This window comes from Drosophila subobscura, chromosome O, assembly GCF_008121235.1.
Source record: "Drosophila subobscura isolate 14011-0131.10 chromosome O, UCBerk_Dsub_1.0, whole genome shotgun sequence".
Lineage (NCBI taxonomy): Eukaryota > Metazoa > Arthropoda > Insecta > Diptera > Drosophilidae > Drosophila > Drosophila subobscura.
Window position 1 is genome coordinate 8,676,659 of NC_048533.1, and position 24,504 is coordinate 8,701,162.

Sequence of the window (24,504 nt, forward strand, 5' to 3'; positions counted from 1 at the left end):
GCTTCAGTTGAGACGACGCGGTCGTGCGCGGTCCGTGTTAAAGCAATATAATATTTCTCAGGCAAACGAGCGGTGCCCAAGACTCCGAGTTGTATTTAGTTTTTATTTTGGTTTCTCATTTTTGTTTCGGCTTCGATAAACTTGTGTTTCAATCGAATATTTTCGTGAATTTTCGACTTCTAAATATTGCAAAGTTCAGTCAAGTGCAACAAAAGGAAACTCGATAAAAGTAATAACAGCAAAAAGCTGTAAAATTAATACAAATAAGAGCAACAACCAGTGCCCGAGCACATGCAACAGCTGCAGCAGAGAGACAACAACAGCAGAGACGGACGGCAAACAAATCTTAAAGCTTTCTATACAAGCCGGCTTCGAAGTTGACTTCGACAGCAACAGCAACAGCAACAACGGCTTAAGCTCGGCTTCTCTTTGCCTTCTATTTATGCGCCTTGGTCGGGTGAGTCTTTATTCACTTCTCTTATCGGGCGGCCATTATTTGTAAACAGCTGCCGCAATATGCACAATTTTCTCCCCCTCCGGCAAAACCCCTTGCACAAGTTGGTTTTTCTCAGAAAATTGTCGAGCAGATCGGAGCTTATCTGTTGCAATCTCAGTTTCGCTTTTCATCGCCCACTCATACTCATTAATATATTGCTTGTGGGTTTCTATAAGTACTTATACATAACGTTATATGCGGGTTGTCGTTTTTGTGGGAGTGGGGGTGTTTTTTGTGCCCTGTCATGGGTAAAGTTATAGTCACTCGTTTATCTGTGGATCTTTGGTCATTGACTTTAACTTTGCGACTGACATTGGCCTGGATTGGAGACTTTTGGGGTTGTCAAGAAATCGAGGCACTCGCATACACGTACAAATATAATAAGGAATACATAAAAGTCCAAGTCCTGAGCTTTATAGCAAGAATAATAATAGTTCTTCATTTGTACATTAATATTTACATATGTACGCACATAGTTAAAAGTTGCTTACTGGTTCAAATAGCACTTGAAAATATTTATGATTCCACCGAGGATAAATAACAAATTTTTTATGAACCAAGAAAACAAGACATCCAATTCTGATATACTCTAAACTCTAAATTAATTATTTTACGTTAAAACAAAACGTAACCCAAAGCAGACATATTTTTTCTTCTCTTCAAAATCTTCTCTTCTTGAAAATATAAATTAAGTTGTCTCTCAAATATATATTCTTAAGTTATCAAAGAATGTTCATAATAAAAAGATGAAGAAGTGACGACGTCACCGCTTTCAGATGCTCTTAAGTGCAGAAGTACCAAGTGGGGGTCGAATTCCCCTCTAGTTTTTTGTTTTCTTTGATTTCACTTTTGGGGACCCAGACGGCGCGGAGTTACGCGAGAGCTTTCTGTGTGGATAAAACTGAGAAATGATATATGAAGCTGGTCGCTGAAGTAGGTGGAGTGCCAGACGGCTCTGCGCTGAAATTGTGGCACAGGCAGGCACGTGTCCACACTCTATTTCTCTTGATGATCATATCCCAAAATGATGTCATTCTCTTCTCCCTGTCTCCAAAAATGTCGCTTTAACGAAATCGCTGAAAACAGAATGCCGAAAAAAAGTTAATTTTTATAATTTTAAACTCTTCCTGCTCCGTTTCTTTTCTTTTTGTTTCTTAGACGCTTTTGCTTTTTTTTTAATTTTTTTTTAAAGTTCTTTTTGTTTGGCCTTTTGTTTGCCGGCAGCTGACCCGCGACATTTAATAATAATTACTAAACGCAAAACTTTAGTAATTATTATGAGCGGAACGGAGGATTCTTTTAGCGACTCCAAGGAATTTGTTTGTGTTTGTCAAAGTGAAGATAAGCGGTGAAACACGACTGAGATAGAGGAAAGATTCCCATTTTTTGTAGCTCATCAGAAACTTCAGAGAGCATTCTAGCTAGAGTTTCCAACGAATTGTCTCACTTAAGATGCATGAAAAACTGTGACGAACAGAAGTACAAATTTTATCTTTTATAATAGTCTCGAACTTTCGTGTGAGTCAGCGGATCTTTTCAGACGTTAAAGTTGACCAAAGTCGAGAAATAATAGCAAACAAAAACATTCTATAATTACAATAATTCTATAATGTTAATTTCATTCTTTCCATCAAGATTTCTTTATATCTTCAGCATAATTTCGGCAAACATACCATTCTTCTGAGGGGCTCTCTGTGCCTGCCCCTTCCCTTGACATCTTTTGGGTGCTCTCCTCCGTTCGTTTTGCTGTCTTGACTCATTCAAAACTTTAGAAATCATTACGCTGTGAGACAAAGATAAGGCATTGAGAGATACAAATTTGTTCTCCCCACATATCGTATGAGATAAGTGGAGGAAACAACAGAACCAAACACGAAAAAAACAAAAACACAACTTCCCAAGGCAAACAAATTACAAAACGCGATACTTTTTTTGTACAGGGAAAACCAACTAAAATAATTTAACCGTCAACGAATTACAAATACTCTGTCTGAGGAAGCAAACAAGAATTTAACGAATATTGAATTACGATTCTAAAGCTTTCAGCGTAATTTTTAACCTTAAACTGCTTTTTACTGTGAACTTACTTTGTTATATTTTCTCTTATTAACTGAAAGCTTAAAGACTTTAGCGGCGTGAGGGTACCAAGCCATGTAAGTGACTTTAATGAACGTGTATTCAAGCAAATTACAAAACCAAAGGCCAAAAGTGACCAACTAAAACTGGAAAATAAACAAAATTTCATGTTGATTTGGTTTTACTTTGATTCTGGCTTGCTTATATAAGGGAAATAAGTTTGGGGAGGAAATATAGATACTTATGTATATGGATGGAGATAAGTCTGATAGTCGAGTAGATGGATAGAAGGTAGGCATTCGTTTATCGAATGTAGCAATATAAATAAATAGATGGACAAAATATAAGATATCGTAGAGAAAAACAGTTCGAGATACAACAAGAAAAAGATTCAATCACTGATGAGGATGACCTTGAAATCAGACTTTCTTTCGTTCCGCCACACTTTCTTCATACAGGCAATCAATCAACGCGCAAGAAACTTGTCTCAAGTGCTTCCATATCCCATTCCCCTGTGACCTTGTGTATACCCCGCACATTCTTCACTATCCATCCCGTTATCGATACGATATCCAGCGCTTTGGAGACACTTGTGTCTGCTCTGATTGACACACTTGGCACTACAGCTCAATTTTTTCGAAACACTCCCACAGAAGGCGAGCCATCTGAAGGAGAGTTGAGACATAGTCCAAGCTATCTCTCTGTCGTGGGGTACAGCCACTGTGGCAGCACTTAATTGTGCACCAAACCACCCAGAAGTTTGGGCTGTGGGCAGGGAATTCCGTGCCCCTCAGGTGGGTTGGAGCCCCGAATGCGGACAATGGACAATCGGTCAGTCGGCTCTAAGTGCAAACCACACGCCAACCATCGACAATAACCACGGCTACGTCTGTGACTACGGCTACGACCACGACCACAAACGACGGTCACTGTCAAAGGCAATAGACGGACACGCAAAGGACGAGGGCGAGGACGAGGACGAAATGCCAGGGTCCGGGGAGGGAGTTGTTAGGGCAATCTCGTGGCCGGAGGCACAAAAAATCGAACCAGAGGGAAAAATGTTGAACATTGAATGAAAGTTGAATGCTAGTGGGCCTCTACGACCCAGACATCTGACCAACTGACCCGAACACTCGTCGACAGAGAGGGAAACTGTTTTAGTTCAGGAATTTTCCCGCTCATCAAATCAATTTGCAAAGAGGAAAAATGTAAAGAAGAAAAATTGCATTGCTGGCTTTTGCATAAGCTTTTGGCAACCTCCCCATCCCCAACCCCACTTCGCTTTCACGCTATTAAATTATAGTCGATATCCAGACAAATATATGTATGTATTTCCAACTATGGGGAAAGCTCGGACATTGATTTACCCTTAACTCCAAATGCATTTTGGTGGTGTACGTCAGAGTGCCCTCCCGAAAGGCCAAACAGTGATAGACAAACAGACAGAAGAGAGAACGAATAAACGGAAAAGTAAGAGTTAGAGAGGGAAAATAGTGGAAGTGGGAGGCAATAGAGTGATAGTAGGAGAACTAGAGGAGCAGCTGGGGCAGAATTTGGTGGGTAGTCCACATGAATATTCGTAGTCCCATTAATGGGGCTGCAAATTATAAGCGGAGCAAGGACTCGACTTGACCATAACTTCGATTTGGTTGAGGTTGGTTTATGGGCTAAAATTGTAAAGCGTGGATAATGGATTTCAAGCGCTAAGGCTGGAAAAAGCATTAGATCTGATAGGATGTGAACCGAAAAAACAAAAGGTTATTGATAAAATCGACTGAAAATGTACGACAGTTTGAAATGCCCAGTGGAAAAAAAGCAACAGGCGAATTTTTATGTGAAGTTACGGGACAGTGAATGCAAGAAATAGATGAAAATATTAAAGATAAATTTGCAGAAACAAAGAAACGACACATGTCGTTTTAACAGGTTAATCAACACCACAATCAATGTGAAGTTTCCCGTCCTAAATGTGGTTCGATATATTCCCATGATTCACTTGCATGTGAATCATTTTCATGTTTCATTATTAGCAGATGAAAAGTTAAAGGCGTTGCAAGGGTACTTTTCAACTGAACACAATCTTGGCTTCTGCTCTCCGCATGACGAAATGTAATTCGATAAGTGGAAAGATCTATGTATCTACCCTGTAATCTATGGGGCGTATTAATGGCATCTTTATATAAATGTTTGATTCATAGATGAAACACTTGATTCCAATACACCAATGAAGAGATGGAAATTCTCTTGAGCTGACACTAATTATTCAACGTATTTATACATCACTTGATTAGAAATCTCCGTTAAGAGATCGTTCTTAAAGTAAATATTTCTATTTAATTTTCAGTTGAATTCTACCATTGCACTCTATTATGTTTTAAGCCAATCCTCCATACATCGTATCATCAAAATCTCTTTACCCTTCCCACTGTGATCCACACTTTTTTATCATACACCCCCACATATGTACATATGTATGATACCTAAACTATGTTTAACCTCCTCTGTTTGGCCTCAAGAGTGCCTATTCTATCCAATAACAATTTATTTTTAGCCTCCACTACCGTTTCTCTTTCTTATATGTTCATTTCACCCACCCATAACTTTGCCCCATTCTACAAATCCCGCAGCTCTAGCCCGCATTTCTTTTGGCATTTCCAGCGGCAATTTGCCCTTAAGCGTTTTAGCCTCCTCCGTTCCTCCGTGTTCATGCTCCCATTGGATACATAATTTCGCTATCTGCTGATGTGAATCGCTTCAATAAGAGCGACTAGCTGTAGAGTGAGAGTCGGAGAAGGTGTTCCCATCACGCAATCCCTAGTGCACGCACAGTAGTGGCACCACCACAGCTGTGTGCCCCAAATTCCCAATTCGATTCCCAGAATGATCCATCGAATGTTTTGGGAATCGAGGGACAGATGTTCTCGCACGGAATGTCTCACTGCGATGTGAGGTTCAACAAGTCTAGTGCTTACGAACTGACAGTTTTCTCACACCTGACTGTGACTCTCTTGGCAATCCACCATCCACGTTTAGCCACGTGTCACCCTCGTCTCTGTGTTTTTCAATATCACATCAATATTTGATGGAACAAAAGCATATGCTCCCACGATGCCGGGGATTAGTGCCCTTGCACGTTAATTATCCGCACTGAGGCCTTTCTCAGGACTGCCGGCAAGAATGAGTGGGTCCCAGGATTCCCGGCAAGTTACTAACTAATTATTGATGAGAAGATAATTGCTGTAAGTTACGGCATTCCCCGGGGTTAAGACTGCACCAAAGTGAATTTACTGCGTAGATAGAAATTCCATGAAGGGATAACAGAGTGATAACTCCCTGGATTATCTAGAGATTATCTTAGAAATATCAGATTCTTTGAAAAGCGACACCAAACCGTAAATTCAGATATCGATCGATGGGCGCTGCAACATGACGTGCGAAATGGTTGCTAACATATTCATAAAGGAATTAACTCCTTAATTTGTGTCGCTGATTGCAGTTCTTCGTAAGGCACTGAAGGCACATTCTCCTGCCATTAAATAATAATCCTAATAGATGCTATTGATGTATAATCAAACGTTCTACGGGGCTCAAATTCGATAATTTGCTGCGAAACTTGTGGAACCCTTGAACATGTTTGCCAGGACGAACATTTCCATATGGTTAAAATTTCCACGCAACTCTATTATTCCAAACATCTAATGAGACCCGACCCCACAAAACGCCGCCCCATTGTTTTGAACATTACAGAATGTGTTTTGATGGGACGGATTGGGTGGAGGGAGGGACCTGCACTTGACCTGACCTTCGATGCACATTTTCCATTCAGAAATGTTTGTGCCTCGTGGCTTGGCGCTTGCCATTTAAAAGTGAACGAAATGCAGCCTAAATAATTTATGCGAATTTTATGTAGGAAGCAAACACTGCCATACGCTAAACAGGTTGCTCCACTGACCAGAAAAGGGGCTAGTAGAGTACCCTCAATGGGGAATTCCTCTTCAGATCTATTCAGTACCACCTACAGATACTACACACAGATGGTGCTCTAATTGCTGGGAATCAATTGAAATTGATGCTTCAACATTCAATTGCATTGATTGCCTTTCATTTGCAGTTTACTCGAGTTACCCGACAAGTATCGCTCAACACACACAAAGGGCTGCCTCTATGTACGAGTCTTCCGTTTCACTTGTAATGCATTTATCTGATGGATTTGCTTTTAATAGTTTCTTGGATAACAGATCTTTGGATAAGGCTATCTGACAGTTGTTGAAATATTCAATGAATCGTTGCAAATTAATGGCAGCCATGAACATTTTAGAATCATTTTTCATCATTAGGAGGCGCCTGCTTAATATGATAGTCAAGTTTATGTGGCAATAAAAATGTAGTTGCAGCTGCTTGTTGTTGATGTTTGAACTCATTCAAAATATGGCTTGAATGGGTAATTATTATCGAAACGTGGTTGAACCTATAGGAGGTTCATATTTCTACAGACTGTGCTACCCAGAATGCTTTGGTTTGACAAATTAATTATTATGACTGATTGCTTTCTAAATCTCATCTTATTTTGTGGTTTTGAAGTTTATTTCTGGTATTTAGCTACTTCTAAAGCAGTTTTGGTCTGCAGTTCTTTCTTGGGAATAATAATCGTCCATTCCTCTGAAATAAGGCACATCTTACCTACCATTCCGTTCCATCTTTAAAAAAAAACTAGTTCAAGGCTCGTTAGGTCTACAAATTTCCATCGTGTGACTACAGGTCCATAAATAGATCCTATATAATACTATATTGACCATGTAACGAATGAAAAACATCAAGAATAATCGGATATACTATAAGGATGAGTGTAATTATACATAATTCATGTATCGTTCATCCATAATGACTTCTCCCTGCGAGTGCGCCCATGGCTCGGAGTGGGCGAACAATTTTTGGACCACACATTAGAGCTATTTCTGTTCGGGGAGTTTTCTGGGGAAGGTATTCAGGGAGCCATGATTGCCATTCCAAAGAGTCTAGAGGTAGGCTCTTGATTATAATCGCATTGTGTTCGACGCTTGGAGAAGTGCAAAATTAGCGAACCCGTGAAAATGTTTGTGAACTAATGAAGCCAGTCGAATTTTTTGGGGGAAACTGAAATTAGGTGGAGTTTTCCTGTACCTCGTATTTGGGGTAATGCTTTGCATAATATTTATTTAACATTATTTCTGACAACTTCCTGAACAAGAGTCATGACGTTACACAGGGCCACAGTTGACCCACAATTAAATTGCAAATACTTAAAGTGTCGTGTTCGTTTACTTGGTATTTTTACTGGGATTTGCCGGTTTGTCATTATTCATATACTCACTCACATGTAAAGGGTATGTGAAAAGCAAACGATCGACAAAAGTGTCGTATCGAGTGACCTACAGCCGGGGACAGGCGATCCAACGGACAAATCGTTCGTTTGTTTATTATTCATGAATGGACTTTTATCATTCGCAATTAGCATACGGTCACCCTAACTTATTTTGGAGTATATGGGTTTGCATGTGACAAATAACAACTTTTTTAACATTAATCTAAGGCTGGATATATGATATGCTTTCAGTCTAATACTACCTAATACTATTCCTGGCGTACATACATAGTTTTCATGTACTTGAACATACATTGTTTTATATAAACCCCAAATGTGAGGGAATTCAATATTCGAGTCGACCCCACAATCGTGTGTCCGCCGGGTACACTAGCACTCGCTTTGTTTTGCCGTCTCTCTTTTGTGTTTTGCCTTCTGCTTTGTTTATGACGATAGCAAAGCTTTACTCTGACGCTGTTTTGCCTCTCTCTTGGTCTTCTACCTCAGTCTCTTGCTGTCTTCTCTCTCGTTCTTCTCCCCCAATCACGCTCTTTCCCTCTTCCATTTGCTTCGCTGCTCTTTGAATGACTCACATTATCCGCTAAACGCTCCGTTTTGTTCCATTTCATTTCAATCCGTTCCGTTTGTTTGATTTCTTTAGTGCCTTCATTAATTCACGATCATTATTTTGTTCGTTTTGAATGACGGCTCTGTTTATGCAATTATAAAATATTACAGGAAATGATGTAAACGTTTGCCATTTAATATCTGCCAATGGCAAGTGTAACGTTACGAGAACGCAGTTTATACTTTGCAAAATGTCCTTAAAGTACACTTTTATATGAAATATTTGAGTAGACCCTCCACAGGAATAAAATTTATGAAAATGTACATATGTACGTACATACATATGTATGTACATACATACATACATATGTATGTAAGTACATGTGGGCATTGGTTTGGAGTAAGAAAGAAAATAATGTAAGCGACTACGCAATTGCTTGCGCGAATGCCTTAAAGCCTGAAAAATATGACGAATATGTGGTGAGGGCATGGGAGAAAGTGTCTGGAAATCCCCAAGGACACTTTCACTTGCTCAGGGGATATATTGAATAACTGCTACTATTAGGTTATGCCGACAGCTGCTAATGGACACATCACCCTAGCTCCTGCCACCCTCGCATCACCTCCATAAAATCAGCTCAACCGTGCGACAATTAGCATGTGAGCGCATCAAATTTTTAATAGCGCTGTCAAGACCAAGCCCAAGTTCATTTGGCTCAACAGAAAGAAACAAAAACGGAAAAAGTTCGCTCCAGCTGGGTGCTAGGCAAGCCTTTCCCATGTGTGTCCTGTCATGTTCTATCCTCTCCAGTTGTGTCCCATCCCATCCTGTCGGTAGTTCGACCTTCTCCAGCTGTCCAGCTGACAGCATTTAAAAAAAGCTTTATGACTGCATTAACAATTCATCAGAGAAATATAGAATAATTTAATAGAAAGTTTTCACCCACTGATGACGAATCATTTGAATGCTTACTGAATGCTTCCACTCTCCTCCATTGACTCTTCCTTTAGCCTACGGCGGCTCGACAAGGCCAACACATGGAGGTTTACGTCTGTCCAGCGCCAGCCACGACGACGATAACCGACGAACCAATAGCCAACGGACAGCCGCAGTTGGAGCTGCAACCAACGCAAGCGGAGACGCAGCCGGAGACCCATACACAGATACAGACGCATACGCAGACGGTGTCCAGAAGCTTCAGATGCCACCAGGAGATTGAAAGCAGCTGGCGATATCACAGCACAGATCTTTGTTAAGGACGGATCCTAAGTATTGCATCCACTCATAATGGGCACAAAAACTCAACCGCAACAGGCAAAAGGTGAGTGTGATACTCATAAACTACTAGTTGATTAAGTTAAGATGAGGGTCTATATTTCTGTTGGGAGTGTCCTCAAGCGTTCTCGATTAAAAGTGCGAATATCAGCACGAAGCGTCAAGTGCAGAGCGAGTTAACAAAATATGATAAAATACAAGTGATAAAAAGTAATCTAGACTCTTAGATTCAGATATTCTAAGTGAAAATACGAATAGCCTCTGGAATATAAAAGAATTTATCAATCTTCGTATAAACTCAGATCATTTTTCTTTTAACGAGGAATCATGTGAATAAAAATGTAAAAGTAATAGGCATATAATCTAATCTCTAAAATTCAGATATTCTAAATAAAAATGGGAATAGTCTATGGCAAATAAAAGATTTGTATATGCATAAGTAATGTTAATTTTGCTAGCTAGATGGATTTATTAGAAATAAATCTTAGTTTAATTTATATTCATTACTATTTGTGCTCTTCTTCTTTCATGCATCACTAGTAATGAATCCCCGCTAAGCTAACAAATAAATGTATTCAAAGCAGATTCAGGGTCTCAAATCAATTTCCACTAAATTGAATACCGCAGAGGAGATGCACACAGCTCCAAATTGATTCACCTTAAGCCTTTGGCAATCTCTGATTAGGAAATTACCACCTCCCCATCCTCCCATTCACAGTCAGAATCCCACTCTTCTTCCTTTTGATGGGGGTGGCAAAAAGTTGAACAGTTGTTTCCCATTTCGAGCAGATAGTGACCCAGTTCCTGAACCGTTACCAAAGCCAACTGCAACAAAAAAAGGAGAGAGAGAAGAAAAAACTTTAACAAAAAGCAGCTGGTTGCCCATTTTGGCCCTGACACGATTCGAACCCAATCTATGGGTGTGCATAAGTGAGTGTTCGCATGGGTGTGCGAGTGTATCTTTGTTTGACGGAGTGGTATGCGTGAGGCCACCTTGAGCTTGGCCCAAACGGTGCTTCGATTTATTACGCGTATTGCTCGCTCAATGAATGAATGCGAATCTGGCGTGTTTTAGTATGTCTGTGAATGAGTGAGTGTTCGAGTGTGTATAATTCCTGACATGGCATGGTGGTGGCCCATGTAGAGCAAAAATAAACACCAGCAAAGTGTTTTTGAGTTAATGCAATCATTTTCTGTATGTATACAATACTTTATTCGGTCATGATTTTCGGTGTTTTTCTTTGTGTACCATAGACAGTGGGTACTATAGTTCTCACCAGATGTTACGAGAATGTGGAGAGAACCGTAAATTTAATACCCTATATTAATTGTATCTGTTATTTTTCCTAACGCTCACTGGGATTGTGATCTATTGAATAGAAACAATTAAAGTAGTTCAAAGCTTTATTTTAAAGATAATCAAATTATACTCAAACTATTATATACACCATAATATCGTTCTACAACTGACAACTAATCATACGTGGATCACCGATATGTAAAATATTTATGTAGATAAGTACATGCATACATATGTACATATGTACATATATTACAGCGTATCGAACTCCAAGGTTATTAAAACCGTCTACACTAGCACCATCTTTCTTTGGTGTAATAAATACTGATAAGTTTTTAATAAGCTTTTTTCTTAATTGCCGTTTTATAGGCAATTAACTCTTGGCTAATATACTCACATAAATACATAAATATTTACATATGTATGTACATATTTACACCTGTTCGCTTCTTCAAAGGAATTCACGGAATCCGCAAACTAAATTTCCATCCACATCATAAATCTTCCTCTCGGTCTGTCTGCCTCTCTCTCGTACTCTCGTGCATTCTCTATATTTGGTGAAAATTCCTTTCATATTTTTGGTTTTGCCTTGCTTTTGTTCTATTCTCGAAAAGAAGAAAAACAAATCCAAAATCAAAGTGTAAGTATAAGCAGCCACACTCTTCCCCCACCCCCCGCGGCAATCATTCATTAACCCATATGGACGCCCCCAGCAAAAGCTGACTTTGACATTCACTCTCTCAAATTCAATTTAGCTCTCTCCTAACTGTTTCTAGCTCCCGCTCTCACGCTCTTTCATTTGTTTGTTTGATTCACGTGCATTTGTTTGAACCACAGGAGAGACAGACAGAGAGAGGGAGATTAGGGTTTGTGTGGTGCTCTTACTCTCTCGCGCTTTTTTTTGGGGTGATTTACATTTGCTCATTTTTACGCTTGAGAAATTTATGATATGACTTGCTGGGCCATGGGGAATACGCAATGCCCTACAATTGCAAGGGGGGCTCAAACATATCCATAAGTGCAGGTAGTGGTGCAATAGTGCATTTTTTTTTTATGTACATATGTATGGTTTAATATACTGTTTAAATTAGTTCATGGCTAATATCTAACGATCACTTGAAATTAAAATGTCACACCATACAATAGATCTACATATTTATGTATTTATGTACATATGTATATATGTATGTACAATCGGTCCTTTCAATCCGAGTCCAATCGAAAATTAATAAATTATTTAAATGTACATTTTTACATACATATGTACATATGTATGTATGTACACATGTATGTATGTATGCAGCTTTTAAGTCATGCTGAAATAAAAAATATCACATTGTTCAAACCTGCTGAAATGCTTATACATATTGATCATTGACGTTTTGATTACATGATTGATTGTTAGACAATTATTCGTTCTCATAGCTTTTATAATTACCCGCCAACTCTGCCGCTTCTTAAACAGTTTCAACTTAAATTTTCGCTGCCGCGTTGCTAGGCTGAACCACAACGCGTAGATACGTTTGTATGTACATACATACGTATACAGGGTGAGAAACTGCTGCTTTTCGAGCTGCATATGTACATGCAGTTAAATTATTCATACATATGTATGTACATATGAAGCTTTTATTATTCGCGGACACAAACTGCACTGTATCCACATAAATATTCCACCATAATTTTAAGAACACTCTGTATGGTGAATTCCACACCCTGTACACATACCCTATGGGCCGGCTGGCCCAGGTTGCCTTGGCAGCCCCACACGTTTTCTTGTCATCATCGTGTGGCCGACATTGCCTCCTCGGTTTCTATGGGCTTTTGGGTCGGTGGCGTCGTCGGCTAACGGGCACTCAGTTGCTGGCGGCGCTGGGTTTTGCCGTTGGACAGTGTGGCCGCACGCTCGTCTTCTGGCAGTTGTTGCCCCGTTTCGCTTTGACTAATTCGTGTTTTTTTGTATCTCCGCGTTTCTCCATTTAAACCAAATAATAACCAAATAACCGAATAAATCAAAATGGAATATAATAACATTACTCGGGATTAGATTAGTGACGCATAAGAAGCGGAACTCGCTGCTGTGCTGCAAGTGGATTATGTACATGAAAAAGTGTAAACGCAAACAGTGCAAAAAATGTGCTAAAAATGTACGAAATGTGTGAATGTCGAGGAGAGGGAACAGCGTGCTGCCTGCATCGTCGCCTTGTTCTTTTGATGATGCATTTGGCACCTGGCACTATAGCAGGCCCCCTTTTGCCCCTCAGGTCTGACAACGCCTTGGCATTGCCCTAGCCATACGCTCTTGTTTTCTGTTGTCTCAGCATAATTATTGAGCCTTCCATCGATTCTTCTTCGGCATTGACTTTGCTTCTGTCTTTGCCATTGCTTTTGCGTGTAGTTAATTTTCTTTTGGCAATTGAGCGTTTTGCCACCGCTGCCACACTACCCCCTAAACTTACGGATGACGCATGCGAGTAAAATGAGAAAACAACAAGAACATTTGAAGGAATTGTGTGAAGAGGAGAAAACAGCAATAACAAGGAGAAAACTTTGAGAAGAGAAAACAACAAGAATGCTAAAAAACTATGTAAAACGAAACTTGAGAAATAAGCAGGGAGAAAAGCATGCAAAAGCGCAAGGTTTATTAAATAGAAGGTAAGGCACACCAAACAGAAGCAGGTAGTTCTCATCGATTGCCTTACCTTCTATTTAATACATGTTTGTTCATATGTACATACACTAAGAGACTGTAAGGCATAGGAGCAGGACAGAAGGAAAAGCATATTTACATTCACATGCATGACTCATGTTCACGACAGGGACACCGAGGCATGTCAGAGAAGAGAGAATAGACAGCGGGACGGACGTGGTAGTGTAGGCAAAGAGAATCGTGGAGAAGTAAGTAGCCGGCTTTGTTGTTGTTCGACTGACTTCATCCATGTGTAACACGAGAGAGAGTGAACAAAACCCCGAGAGAAAAAGAAAGAGAGAGAGTAAAAGAGCGAGCGTCAATCAGCTGTAAATGCAAAGCAAAAGACCTTGGAACTCAGCAAGGAATCTACGAAAACATGAAAAGTGTGAATCTGTGCTCCGAAGCTTGCATACCCTTACAAAACCTTTGTTCCTACAGTAGTTTGGGAGAACACACATATGTATGTACATATATTGAAAGAAGTATTACTTTCCAAAAGTGTATCAATAGAACCGTTTTATTAAGCAGATTGAATTTAAATCGAGCAAGAATCAATTTCCGACCCAAAACTTTTCGCTTCCTTTATTGTTTTCCAAGCATAGAAAGTTTCTCGCGTTGCAACCCCTAGTCTCATCTTCCGTTATGATGTTTTTATTGTTCTGTCTCACTCACAGAGGCGTTGTGGCCTTGACAACAGTTTTGACATTGACTCCGAAGCAGCTTTTACACCCACCTACCCCACACACAACGAAATGTAGAGAGAGAAAGAGAGATAAAGGGAGTGTTCTTCGCCTGCAGCTTCCTCCCATTTTGTTACTTTGTTTGGATTCCATTCGGCCTTGGGCTGTGGGGCAGGAACACCTGTTGCTGTATATGGGAATTTGCTTAGCGTTTGATGTGTATACAAACTTAGAAATGTTTCTTCATAGCAAGTGATTAGTAGACTGGTAGATATCCTACAAATAGATTTAAATTGTATCGATGATTCCAATCGAATTGAATAGAGCTTTTTTGATTTTTTTAGTCGCCTACCCCCACTTGTCAGGCATATACCCATCCTTCTCTTGTATACCTTGTAAAATCAGAGCAAAAATATGTTTATTTTTTTATTCTTCAAACATTCTCAAACCCGGCACAGCTGTCGAGAGCTGGGGGTTTTCCAGGGGGAAGGCAGTAGTCCATCAATGAACATGACGGATGGCGACCGACCCCCCACGAAAGTTTGTTCGGTGCCAATGGGTTTTCAATTGCATTTTAATCTCAAAGCGACGTTGGCAGTGCGTTAATTTCCACTCATCCCCCAAAACATAAGTACATACATACATACATGTATGTACATATATTCATACATATATACTTATGTATGTATGTATGTTTGTAGATGGTAGAACGAAAGATAATGAAGAAAACAGATATCGAGCAAGTTCCATTGATAGCTTGACAGAGAGCTGATCATGATTGGTGGCGGTAAAAGATGCAGCGAGGCAGCTCGACGTCTGCGCCAGCGTCCAGATACATTGGAGCTGGCGGTGCTAGATGGACAAGAGGTGGAAAAGCAGGATGATGATCAGACCCCATCCGGAGCAATCGGAGAACCAGCAGCCACAGCATCCACATCATCGTCCACAAAGAAAACATGTTGGTTCCAGTTTGCCAGGAGCTCCCGGAATCGAAGAAAACGCCTGCACTGCGAGGAGGATGAAGAGGAAGTGGATAATGGACGGAAGGCTTGTCTTGCACAACCGGAGGGCATGAATATAGGCAGCTCCACCCAGACCATAGCCACGCCACTGATGATAGGCGATAGCTTCTACAGTCTGGCCACAGCAGCTCCAAATCCAGCAGAAGATACAAACCCCGAGGACCAAGAACAGTACAAGCAAAGGGATCCTTCGGAGGTCTCGGAATCGAAATCGACGCGTAGTCGTAGTCTGAGGCGTCTCTCCCAGATGCGGAGACGTCGCAGTTCCTACTACTTTTCGGGTAATAGAGAACGCGGATTACACGACTAGATTATGCAGCTTCTATAACTTTTTAGTTTTAAATCAAATTCCATGCGAAACCTTCTAAAGTGCACTTCCTTTATTCACAGAGAACGAACGCAGAATCCGCGCCAATGACAAAGAGTTTAATCTTCAGTACAAATATCATGTAAGCTCTTCAACTTCGACTTAACCAAATAAAAGCTAATCCAATGGAACTTCTTTAAAGAACAACTACATCAAGACCTCCAAGTATTCGGTGTTCACCTTCCTGCCGTTCAATCTGTTGGAGCAGTTCCAGCGTTTGGCCAACTTTTATTTCCTCTGCCTGCTAGTTCTGCAATTGATTCCCGCAATATCCTCACTCACCCCCGTCACCACTGCGATACCTCTGATTGGAGTACTCACGCTGACCGCTGTCAAAGATGCCTATGATGATATTGTACGTAGGAAGAGCTCTCTAACCTCTCCGGAATTCAACTCATCCAACTCATTTTCTTTCAGCAAAGACATCTGTCCGACTCACAGGTGAACAATCGAAAGTCCAAAACCCTGAGGAATGGCAAACTGGTGGATGCCAAGTGGTCGGAGGTTCAGGTGGGTGATGTCATCCGGCTGGACAACAATCAATTTGTGGCCGCCGATATCCTGCTGCTGACCACATCGGAGCCCAATGGCTTATGCTTCATTGAGACTGCGGAGCTGGATGGTGAGACCAATCTAAAGGCCAAACAATGTCTGACGGAGACCATTGAGCTGGGGGATCACCATGATGCGCTGTGGAACTTCAATGGCGAGATCCTCTGCGAGAGACCCAACAATCTCCTGAACAAGTTTGACGGCACTTTGATCTGGCGTAATCAGCGATTCGCGCTGGACAATGAGAAGATTCTGCTGAGGGGCTGTGTGTTACGAAACACCCAATGGTGCTATGGCGTTGTGGTCTTTGCAGGAGTGGACACCAAACTGATGCAGAACTCTGGAAAGACACAGTTTAAGAGTACAGGCGTGGATCGTCTGCTTAACTTTATCATCATTGGGGTAGGCAACTAGCTGAGAGCTGATGACAGTAGAGTATTTTAATATTTTTGTTACTCCTTTCAGATTGTTCTCTTTCTGGTGTCCATCTGTGCCTTATTTGCCGTTGGCTGTGCCATCTGGGAGGGATTCATAGGACAGCATTTCCAGGTGTATCTGCCCTGGGAGCATATCATACCCAAGGACTATATACCCACTGGGGCCACAGTCATTGGATTGCTTGTTTTCTTCTCGTATGCCATAGTCTTAAACACTGTTGTGCCAATCTCTCTCTACGTTTCAGTAGAGGTAAGTGTATAAGACTTAAAGTTTATCCTTTAATTAATTTGCAATGCGATTCCCTCAAAGGTAATACGCTTTATACAGTCGTTTCTCATCAATTGGGATGAGGAAATGTATTATGCACGCACCAATACTTATGCCAAAGCCCGCACCACCACGCTCAACGAGGAGTTGGGCCAGATACAGTACATATTCTCGGACAAGACGGGCACTCTCACTCAGAACATCATGACGTTCAACAAGTGCAGCATCAATGGGCGCACCTATGGCGACGTGATTGACTTGCGAACAGGAGAACCCATCGAAGTCACTGAGGTTAGTCCACCCGCCGTGAATGGGGATTGGGAATTGGGGTTTTGGTGTTGATTAAGCTACTTGAACCTCTAACTTCTTGGTTGAGGGATTTTGTTGTCCTCTGTGTGTACGTTCGTGTCTCTTTTAATTTGGTGTCCGTTTTCTTGCACTGTCCTGGCGACTGGGGGATAAATCAAACTTTTACTTTGATCTCCTTACACCCGGTCCCAGTCCCTTAGTCTTTTATTTAATTGTGCGAGAAGCAAAGCAATGCAAAAAAAGAAAAACCCACTCACATTACTCGTTATAGCAGCAAACAATTTTCCACAATAGCCCCAGAAATCCCGAAGAGGTTCCCACAGGAACAGCAACAGCAACAGCAGCATCAACAAAGCAGCCACCCCTCATCCTTGTGCACAAAGCGGAGATCCATGCGAAGAAGAGCTCTGTTATGGTCACCGCCGAGGGTGAGACACAATTGGCCAACAGTCCATCATCTGACAGAGCGGAAATGGAGCATTCGGCTCCGCTGCCGCCTCCGCTGGACTCCCAGAGGAATCGGGGACGCAAACAAGTGCGCTATTCGGCGCCCAGCAGAAGCCAAGAGGAGGACCCTGGGGGGACAATCCCTGGCGGATTGTCGACCCCTAGAGGATTGTCTCCCTCTGGTTATGACAGTCAAAGAAGCAGCAGTAGGAACAGCGCAGGAGGATTGGGTGTCTGCTTTAAGCGGAGCGGACCGGGGCTTATGCAACGTCAACTGTCCAGCACAAGCAGCAGCGACAAAGTAAAGATCTTGCATGACATCGAACAAACACAACCTCACATATACCACCACGACCAGAACCACCACAGTCAGCACCACCACCACCAACAAGAGCCACAACACAATGGCCGGTTGGTCAAGCTCAAGTTCAAGAAATCCCCATCAACAGCATCGCTGCGTGTCCCCGTCTGTCTGAACCACAGCGACACAGAGGAACAGACGCTGCCGGCACCGCCAACCGCACAGCACCAAAGCACCAACCACCACAATCACCACAATGAATCATTTGCCACCAATTGGAGTTCGTCGCGTCAGAGAGTGCACGTATGCATGTTGCATGTCCTTCAATCCACACCCCCACTTGTCCCTGTATTCCATTTATCTGTGCATTTGAATGTCTATGTGTGCAATCGATGTCTGCCATCTCGCTGATTATTCGATTGCATATGCATTAGCTGCTTACAATCATTGCACCACGTAGCTTACATATGTCTGCCACTGTTTGAGGAGAAAGATGTGTCAATACATATGAACGTTAGTGTATTTTGTGTGTGTCAGTAGTTGAGTATTGCATAAAGATTGATTACATCATTGAAATTTCATTTATTTACATGCAATGTAGTAGATACATATTAAATATCCGAACAGCACACATCGTTAGCTCGTTTGCTAACAAATCAAACAAAAATTTATCTTTAGTTCGACTTTCGTTATTTTGAATATAAACGTTTTCATAATTGTGTATGTGTCATAAACTAGAATAATGTTCATTTAAAGAACTTGTCAAAACCACATTTAATTAAAAACAAATTTGTTTGAATATAGAATTTTGTATGTGTATGTAATCTTAATTGGCCTATTCAAGTATTAGTCATGCTGATTTTGAAACCCTAAAATCAAAATAATATTAGGTACATGTTAGAATATCGTACGTTGGAATTTACAAATCAATATCCCATCCACTTTTCCAAAACCCAATACTAAATCGTAGAAAATCTTACTCAAACGTCGTACAATTATCGAAGTTCTTCTGTTAGATAGCTTTTAATTGAAAAACTTATCATTAAATAGGAAGAAGTATAATTTCAAAACACTAGGATTCAACCAATCTACCATACTTAAATACCATTTGTAACTATAAAATATCATTTATTTCAGAAATCAACATACAGAATTTATCTTAATGTTGTTTCCCTTACAATTTATTTCTATGTTTTACACAAACCTTTTTTTTATCTAATAATTTGGGACTAATGTCGTAAATCTAACAATGTTCCTTTGCTTTATATCGTATACAGCTTCGCTTAACATATCAGTAAACAGTTATACCCAAAAATCGCAAGATCCTCTAGAGTTTCCATCATCTAATCCAACATCCTTTCGCAGGCCTTGCAATGCGTCGACTTCTCAGCCAATCCTCACCACGAGAGCGACTTTCGCTGGTACGATCGAACGCTGCTGGATGCAGTGCGCTCGGATGAGGAGCATTCCCATGTATTCTTTCGTCTGTTGGCCCTCTGCCATACAGTCATGGCGGAGACTGTGGAGGGAAAGCTGGAGTACCAGGCCCAGAGTCCCGATGAGGCGGCTCTAGTGGCGGCTGCTCGCAATTTTGGTTTTGTATTTCGCTCACGAACACCAAACAGTATTACCATCGAAGTGATGGGTCGATTGGAGGTACGATCTGTCGGAGTGGAAAATTAAATATTGAATGTAACGAATCAGCCATCTTCCAGGAATACGAGCTCCTCAACATTCTCGATTTTAACAATGTGCGCAAGCGCATGTCTGTGATCCTACGACGAGGCGACTCCGTGGTGCTGTACTGCAAAGGAGCGGACAATGTGATATACGATCGTTTACACAGCGGCCAAGAGGATCTAAAAGCCCGCACACAAGATCACCTCAATGTAAGTTCATCTGCCTTTGTATAAGAGGTTCCCATATAAAATGCGATACTCTTCCCGCAGAAATTTGCTGGCGAGGGTCTGCGCACACTGGTCCTGGCCGAGCGGCGACTCACCGAACAGTACTACAAAGACTGGCGGACGCGACAGCAGGAGGCCGCCTTGGCCATGGATTCGCGGGAAGAAAAGCTGAATGAGATATATGAAGAGATCGAGAGCGATATGCAGCTTGTGGGAGTGACGGCCATTGAGGACAAACTGCAGGACGGTGTGCCCAAGGCCATTGCAAATCTACAAAGTGCAGGGATAAAGATATGGGTTCTAACAGGAGACAAGCAGGGTGAGTGGAAGAGGGGTGTGGCATCCCTTTTAGAAATTAGAAAGATTTAGAAAGATAATGAAAAACCTTAATCCTTAGAAACGGCCATCAATATTGGATACTCCTGCCAGCTGCTGACGGACGAGCTGGCAGATGTCTTCATCGTCGATGGCAATTCTGTGGAAGAGGTGGAGAAGCAATTGAGACAGTTTAAAGAATCCATCAAGATATACAATCGATTTCGACCAGGAGGTGAGTAAATGTGTAGAAGATACAAAGGGAAATCTGGGCATTATATATCTTATTTTACAGGAACCGAAGCTCTTTACAATAGCGACAGCAACATGGATCCTCTGAGCGTGACCATGACACAGACCTCGGTCTTTATGCACGAGTCGAGCGCACCGCCCACGCCGCCGCCACCGCCCGCCATATCGGTGGTTACCTTTAGGTGGGATGACAAAAATAAGGATAATAAGGGCGGACCGGACAGGTAGAGGGCAATCCAAACACAAAATACACTTTCAAGTTTCTTTATTTCAAAAAAAGAGAATAATTTTTCTAGCTGAAGTGAAAACTTAACATCAAATAGAAGAGCTAGAAAGTCTATGTTACTTCTAGAACTTCTTTGCCTAACTCTTTTGAACTTTTCCGTTCTCTTTTGTATCTAAAACGAAACTATTATTTATAATTTTTCAATATTTTATTATTTTTTCTTAGAGAAATCCTTAATTTTCTCTTTCTGTAACTAAGTATTAGGATATTTTATTTCCTAGTTTTAGTATTCTTTCTTTTTTCGGAAGATTTCATTATTTTATTCAGATGAAAACCTTTTAGTATTACCCACCTAAGGATGTTACCCTCTATTGGTACTTGTTCCGCCCGTCAAGTAAAATATTTATATACATGTTTAATTCAAATCCAATTATCTTTAATATTTGTTGAAGCATCTCTTTGAGTTCTGTCTGTATGTCTCTCATTCTGCCCTGTATTAAACTCGAAGAACAGAACCCAAAATTCAGAAACACCAAAAACCAAACAGTCAACCAAGTCGTGTTCATTCCTCAACTCCTTTCCTTGTTGTTGTTTGTCTCATCTAAAATTGTTTGCATGTCTAACCAATTGTACATACATATAACTCATTATGGTCTACCTCTCTCTTTAAACTATACTTTGCCTTGTTTGTTCTATCATAACATATCCATTCTTTGTGCTTGCCGTAAAACCCCAAAACAAACATGAAACTAACTAGAGTCTCTGTATTTCTGCACAGCGCCGAGTGCAACGATTTGTTTGGGGATGAGAAGAGGAGCTTAGATGGTGGTGCTGCCTCCATAGTGATAGATGAGACCACTGGCTTTGCTTTGGTCGTTAATGGCCACTCACTTGTTCATTGTCTGTCGCCGGAATTGGAGATCAAGTGAGAGTTATAGTTCTCCGTATAGAAAGGAACATTAGTCTCTAGATAAATCTATTTTATTTCAGATTCCTGGACATTGCCTCACAGTGCAAGGCAGTCATCTGTTGTCGGGTTACTCCACTGCAGAAGGCCCTGGTCGTGGAACTTATTAAGCGTGCCAAAAATGCCGTCACCCTGGCCATAGGCGATGGTGCCAACGATGTATCGATGATCAAGGGTGAGTTTTTACCTTTTCGAATCCAACTTAAATGCTTCAACCTCTTTTTCCGCCTTTAGCTGCTCATATAGGTGTGGGCATATCGGGTCAAGAGGGCCTACAGGCTGTTCTCTCCAGCGATTATTCCATTGCCCAGTTCCGGTATCTGGAGAGGCTGTTGCTGGTCCATGGTCGTTGGTCTTACTACCGGATGTGCAAGTTTCTTCGCTACTTTTTCTACAAGAACTTTGCATTTACTCTGTGCCATTGCTGGTATTCGCTGTTCTGCGGCTTCAGTGCTCAGGTAAACTCAAGCTGATTTTTCCCTCTATCTTATTTATTTAACTTATGTGTACATAATTCTCTTCAGACCGTTTTCGATCCCATGTTCATATCGGTGTATAACCTGTTCTACACTTCGCTGCCTGTTTTATCTTTGGGCATCTTCGAGCAGGATGTCTCGGACAAAAACAGCCTGGAATATCCGCGTCTCTATACTCCGGGTCTTAAGAGTGAACTCTTTAACATACGTGAATTTATATACAGCGTGCTACATGGTGCCTTTACCTCTCTTGTCCTGTTTCTGATACCCTATGGCGTCTATAAGGATGGTGTCTCTCAACATGGTTACATATTGAGCGATCACATGACCCTTGGTGCCGTTGTGGCCACCATACTCATCGTGGATAATACAGCACAGGTAGAAGGAATAGTTCATACCCATCTGAACATCATCTAAATTCTTAATTCCATTTAGATCTCTCTGTACACTTCTTATTGGACCGTTGTGAATCACATAACGATTTGGGGCAGCTTGGTCTGGTATTTTGTGCTAGATTATTTCTATAATTATGTAATTGGAGGTCCCTATGTCGGATCGTTGACACAGGCCATCAAGGATCTTACCTTCTGGATGACCATGTTGATAACGGTGATGGTGCTGGTGGCTCCTGTGTTGGCGTACAAGTATTATCTTCTGGATGTGCATCCGAGCTTGTCGGATAAGGTGAGAATTCTCTTATAAATCTTCTCCAGATGTCAGTTTTCTTAATTAATTTCCTTATATTGTTGTAGATCCGCCAAAAGTCTTTGAAGAAGTTCCATTCGAGAGCCTCCAGCGATGTTCGACGGACTCCATCCTCACGTCGTGGACGTCGCTCTGTGCGTTCAGGCTATGCCTTTGCTCATCAGGTACGATTCAACCCTAACCCATTATCTCTTCCCAGATTAACTTATTGTGTTTCTGCAGGAGGGCTTTGGACGTCTCATCACTTCGGGCAAGATCATGCACAAGAAGCCGCAAGACTTTGCCTTTCCTCTTGGCTTAGGCACAAAGAAGACTCAGGCCCTGCACAACAATCTCGCCTCTGCAGATCAGACCAAGACCAATTCCTCGGGTAACCACATGGGCAACAACAACAATACCAATCAGAGGCACAATCAGAACCAGAATCACTCATCCATGGCGGATATAAGTGTCGAAGGACGTGTCCATGGGGCAGATGCAGGAGGCAGTGGTGGCACCGAGGATATGAGCCCTCGGGCCCCCTGCCAAGATCTAGACACAATTAATCTTTAAGCTTTAGCATCGGGTGCCGGATCGTAACAAACACCAAAAACACTGTAAAGAATTTAAGTTCGCGAAAAGGGTTAGGAGTTAAGAGTTAAAGTAGGAAATAGCTTGGGTAGATATAGTCTTTTGTGTGTGTGTTGTGTGAATGTGAGTCCCAGAAGTATTACAAAGAATGTTTAACGGATTTGAAAATTTTACCCCATTTTACCCTTAGTTATATTTACAGGTTGATTATGTTTTAAGGATTATTTATAGATATTTTCATAGTATTTGTAGAGTGGGAAATCATCATCCAAAGATAACCATAGTATCGCCCGTAGAGTCCCTTAGTTAAGTCCTTTCTTACGTTTCCTCTGTGTGATAGAATCCCTGTTTAAAGTGGTTCGAATATGATTACAATCCATTGAATCTATGCTGAGCTTACCGGCGTCTCTAGCCAAGTAGTTTCCTTAAAAGCTATCTAATCCCTTGACAATCTGCTGGAACCAATCGCTAAGATATCATTCATCGCGCACCCGTCCCCCCACTGAAAGCACAAAAATCTCTTCTACCACGTATTTATCTCATTGTTAAATGCATTTAATCGAGTGAATCTATTGAAACCACAGCCCCTATGGAGTGATTGTGAGTACGTTTGAGGATAGTCATAGACTTAGAATAGAACTAGTCTTAAATGTTGGATAACTGAAAGTGTACTTAAATGCTTAATGTCGTGCTGTGTGCTTAGCCAATAGCTTAACTTACCTATAGAAAACGATTTCGGATCGAAAAGTCCAAAGCTTAATACTAGATACTCCTCTCCAACACACACAACTCTTAAACATAGACAAGTCCACACTTCTGTGTTCCTAATTAGTGTTTTAATGAATTGTAGAACTTTCAGATGCATTACAGAGTCCCCTAGGAATAAGTCTTTTTTTGGAGGTACATCTACATCCATGTAAGAGAGTTTCTCCCGTCATTATTCGGTGGTTTTTGG

The 24,504-nt window shown here is 41.2% G+C and overlaps 1 protein-coding gene across 12 annotated transcripts; it reads left to right on the forward strand.

Annotated features, from left to right (window-relative positions):
• On the forward strand, positions 1–24,360 carry LOC117896512 (phospholipid-transporting ATPase ID). 12 transcript variants are annotated; one of them, XM_034804872.1, is made up of 20 exons: positions 1–457; positions 9,492–9,802; positions 15,841–15,899; positions 15,960–16,172; positions 16,235–16,771; positions 16,835–17,056; positions 17,117–17,365; positions 17,655–18,434; positions 19,497–19,787; positions 19,847–20,020; positions 20,081–20,357; positions 20,436–20,588; positions 20,649–20,829; positions 21,610–21,756; positions 21,822–21,973; positions 22,033–22,256; positions 22,323–22,652; positions 22,710–22,958; positions 23,027–23,143; positions 23,202–24,360. In XM_034804872.1, the coding sequence occupies exons 2-20, from the start codon at positions 9,769–9,771 to the stop codon at positions 23,529–23,531; spliced, it is 4,719 nt and encodes a 1,572-aa protein (XP_034660763.1). In that variant the 5' UTR covers positions 1–457; positions 9,492–9,768; the 3' UTR covers positions 23,532–24,360. The 12 variants fall into 12 exon arrangements, with proteins under 12 accessions (XP_034660763.1, XP_034660766.1, XP_034660767.1 ...); XM_034804875.1 differs by having other exon boundaries at positions 20,649–20,787; XM_034804876.1 differs by having other exon boundaries at positions 2–457; positions 17,655–18,131.
• Positions 24,361–24,504: the final 144 nt, after the last annotated feature.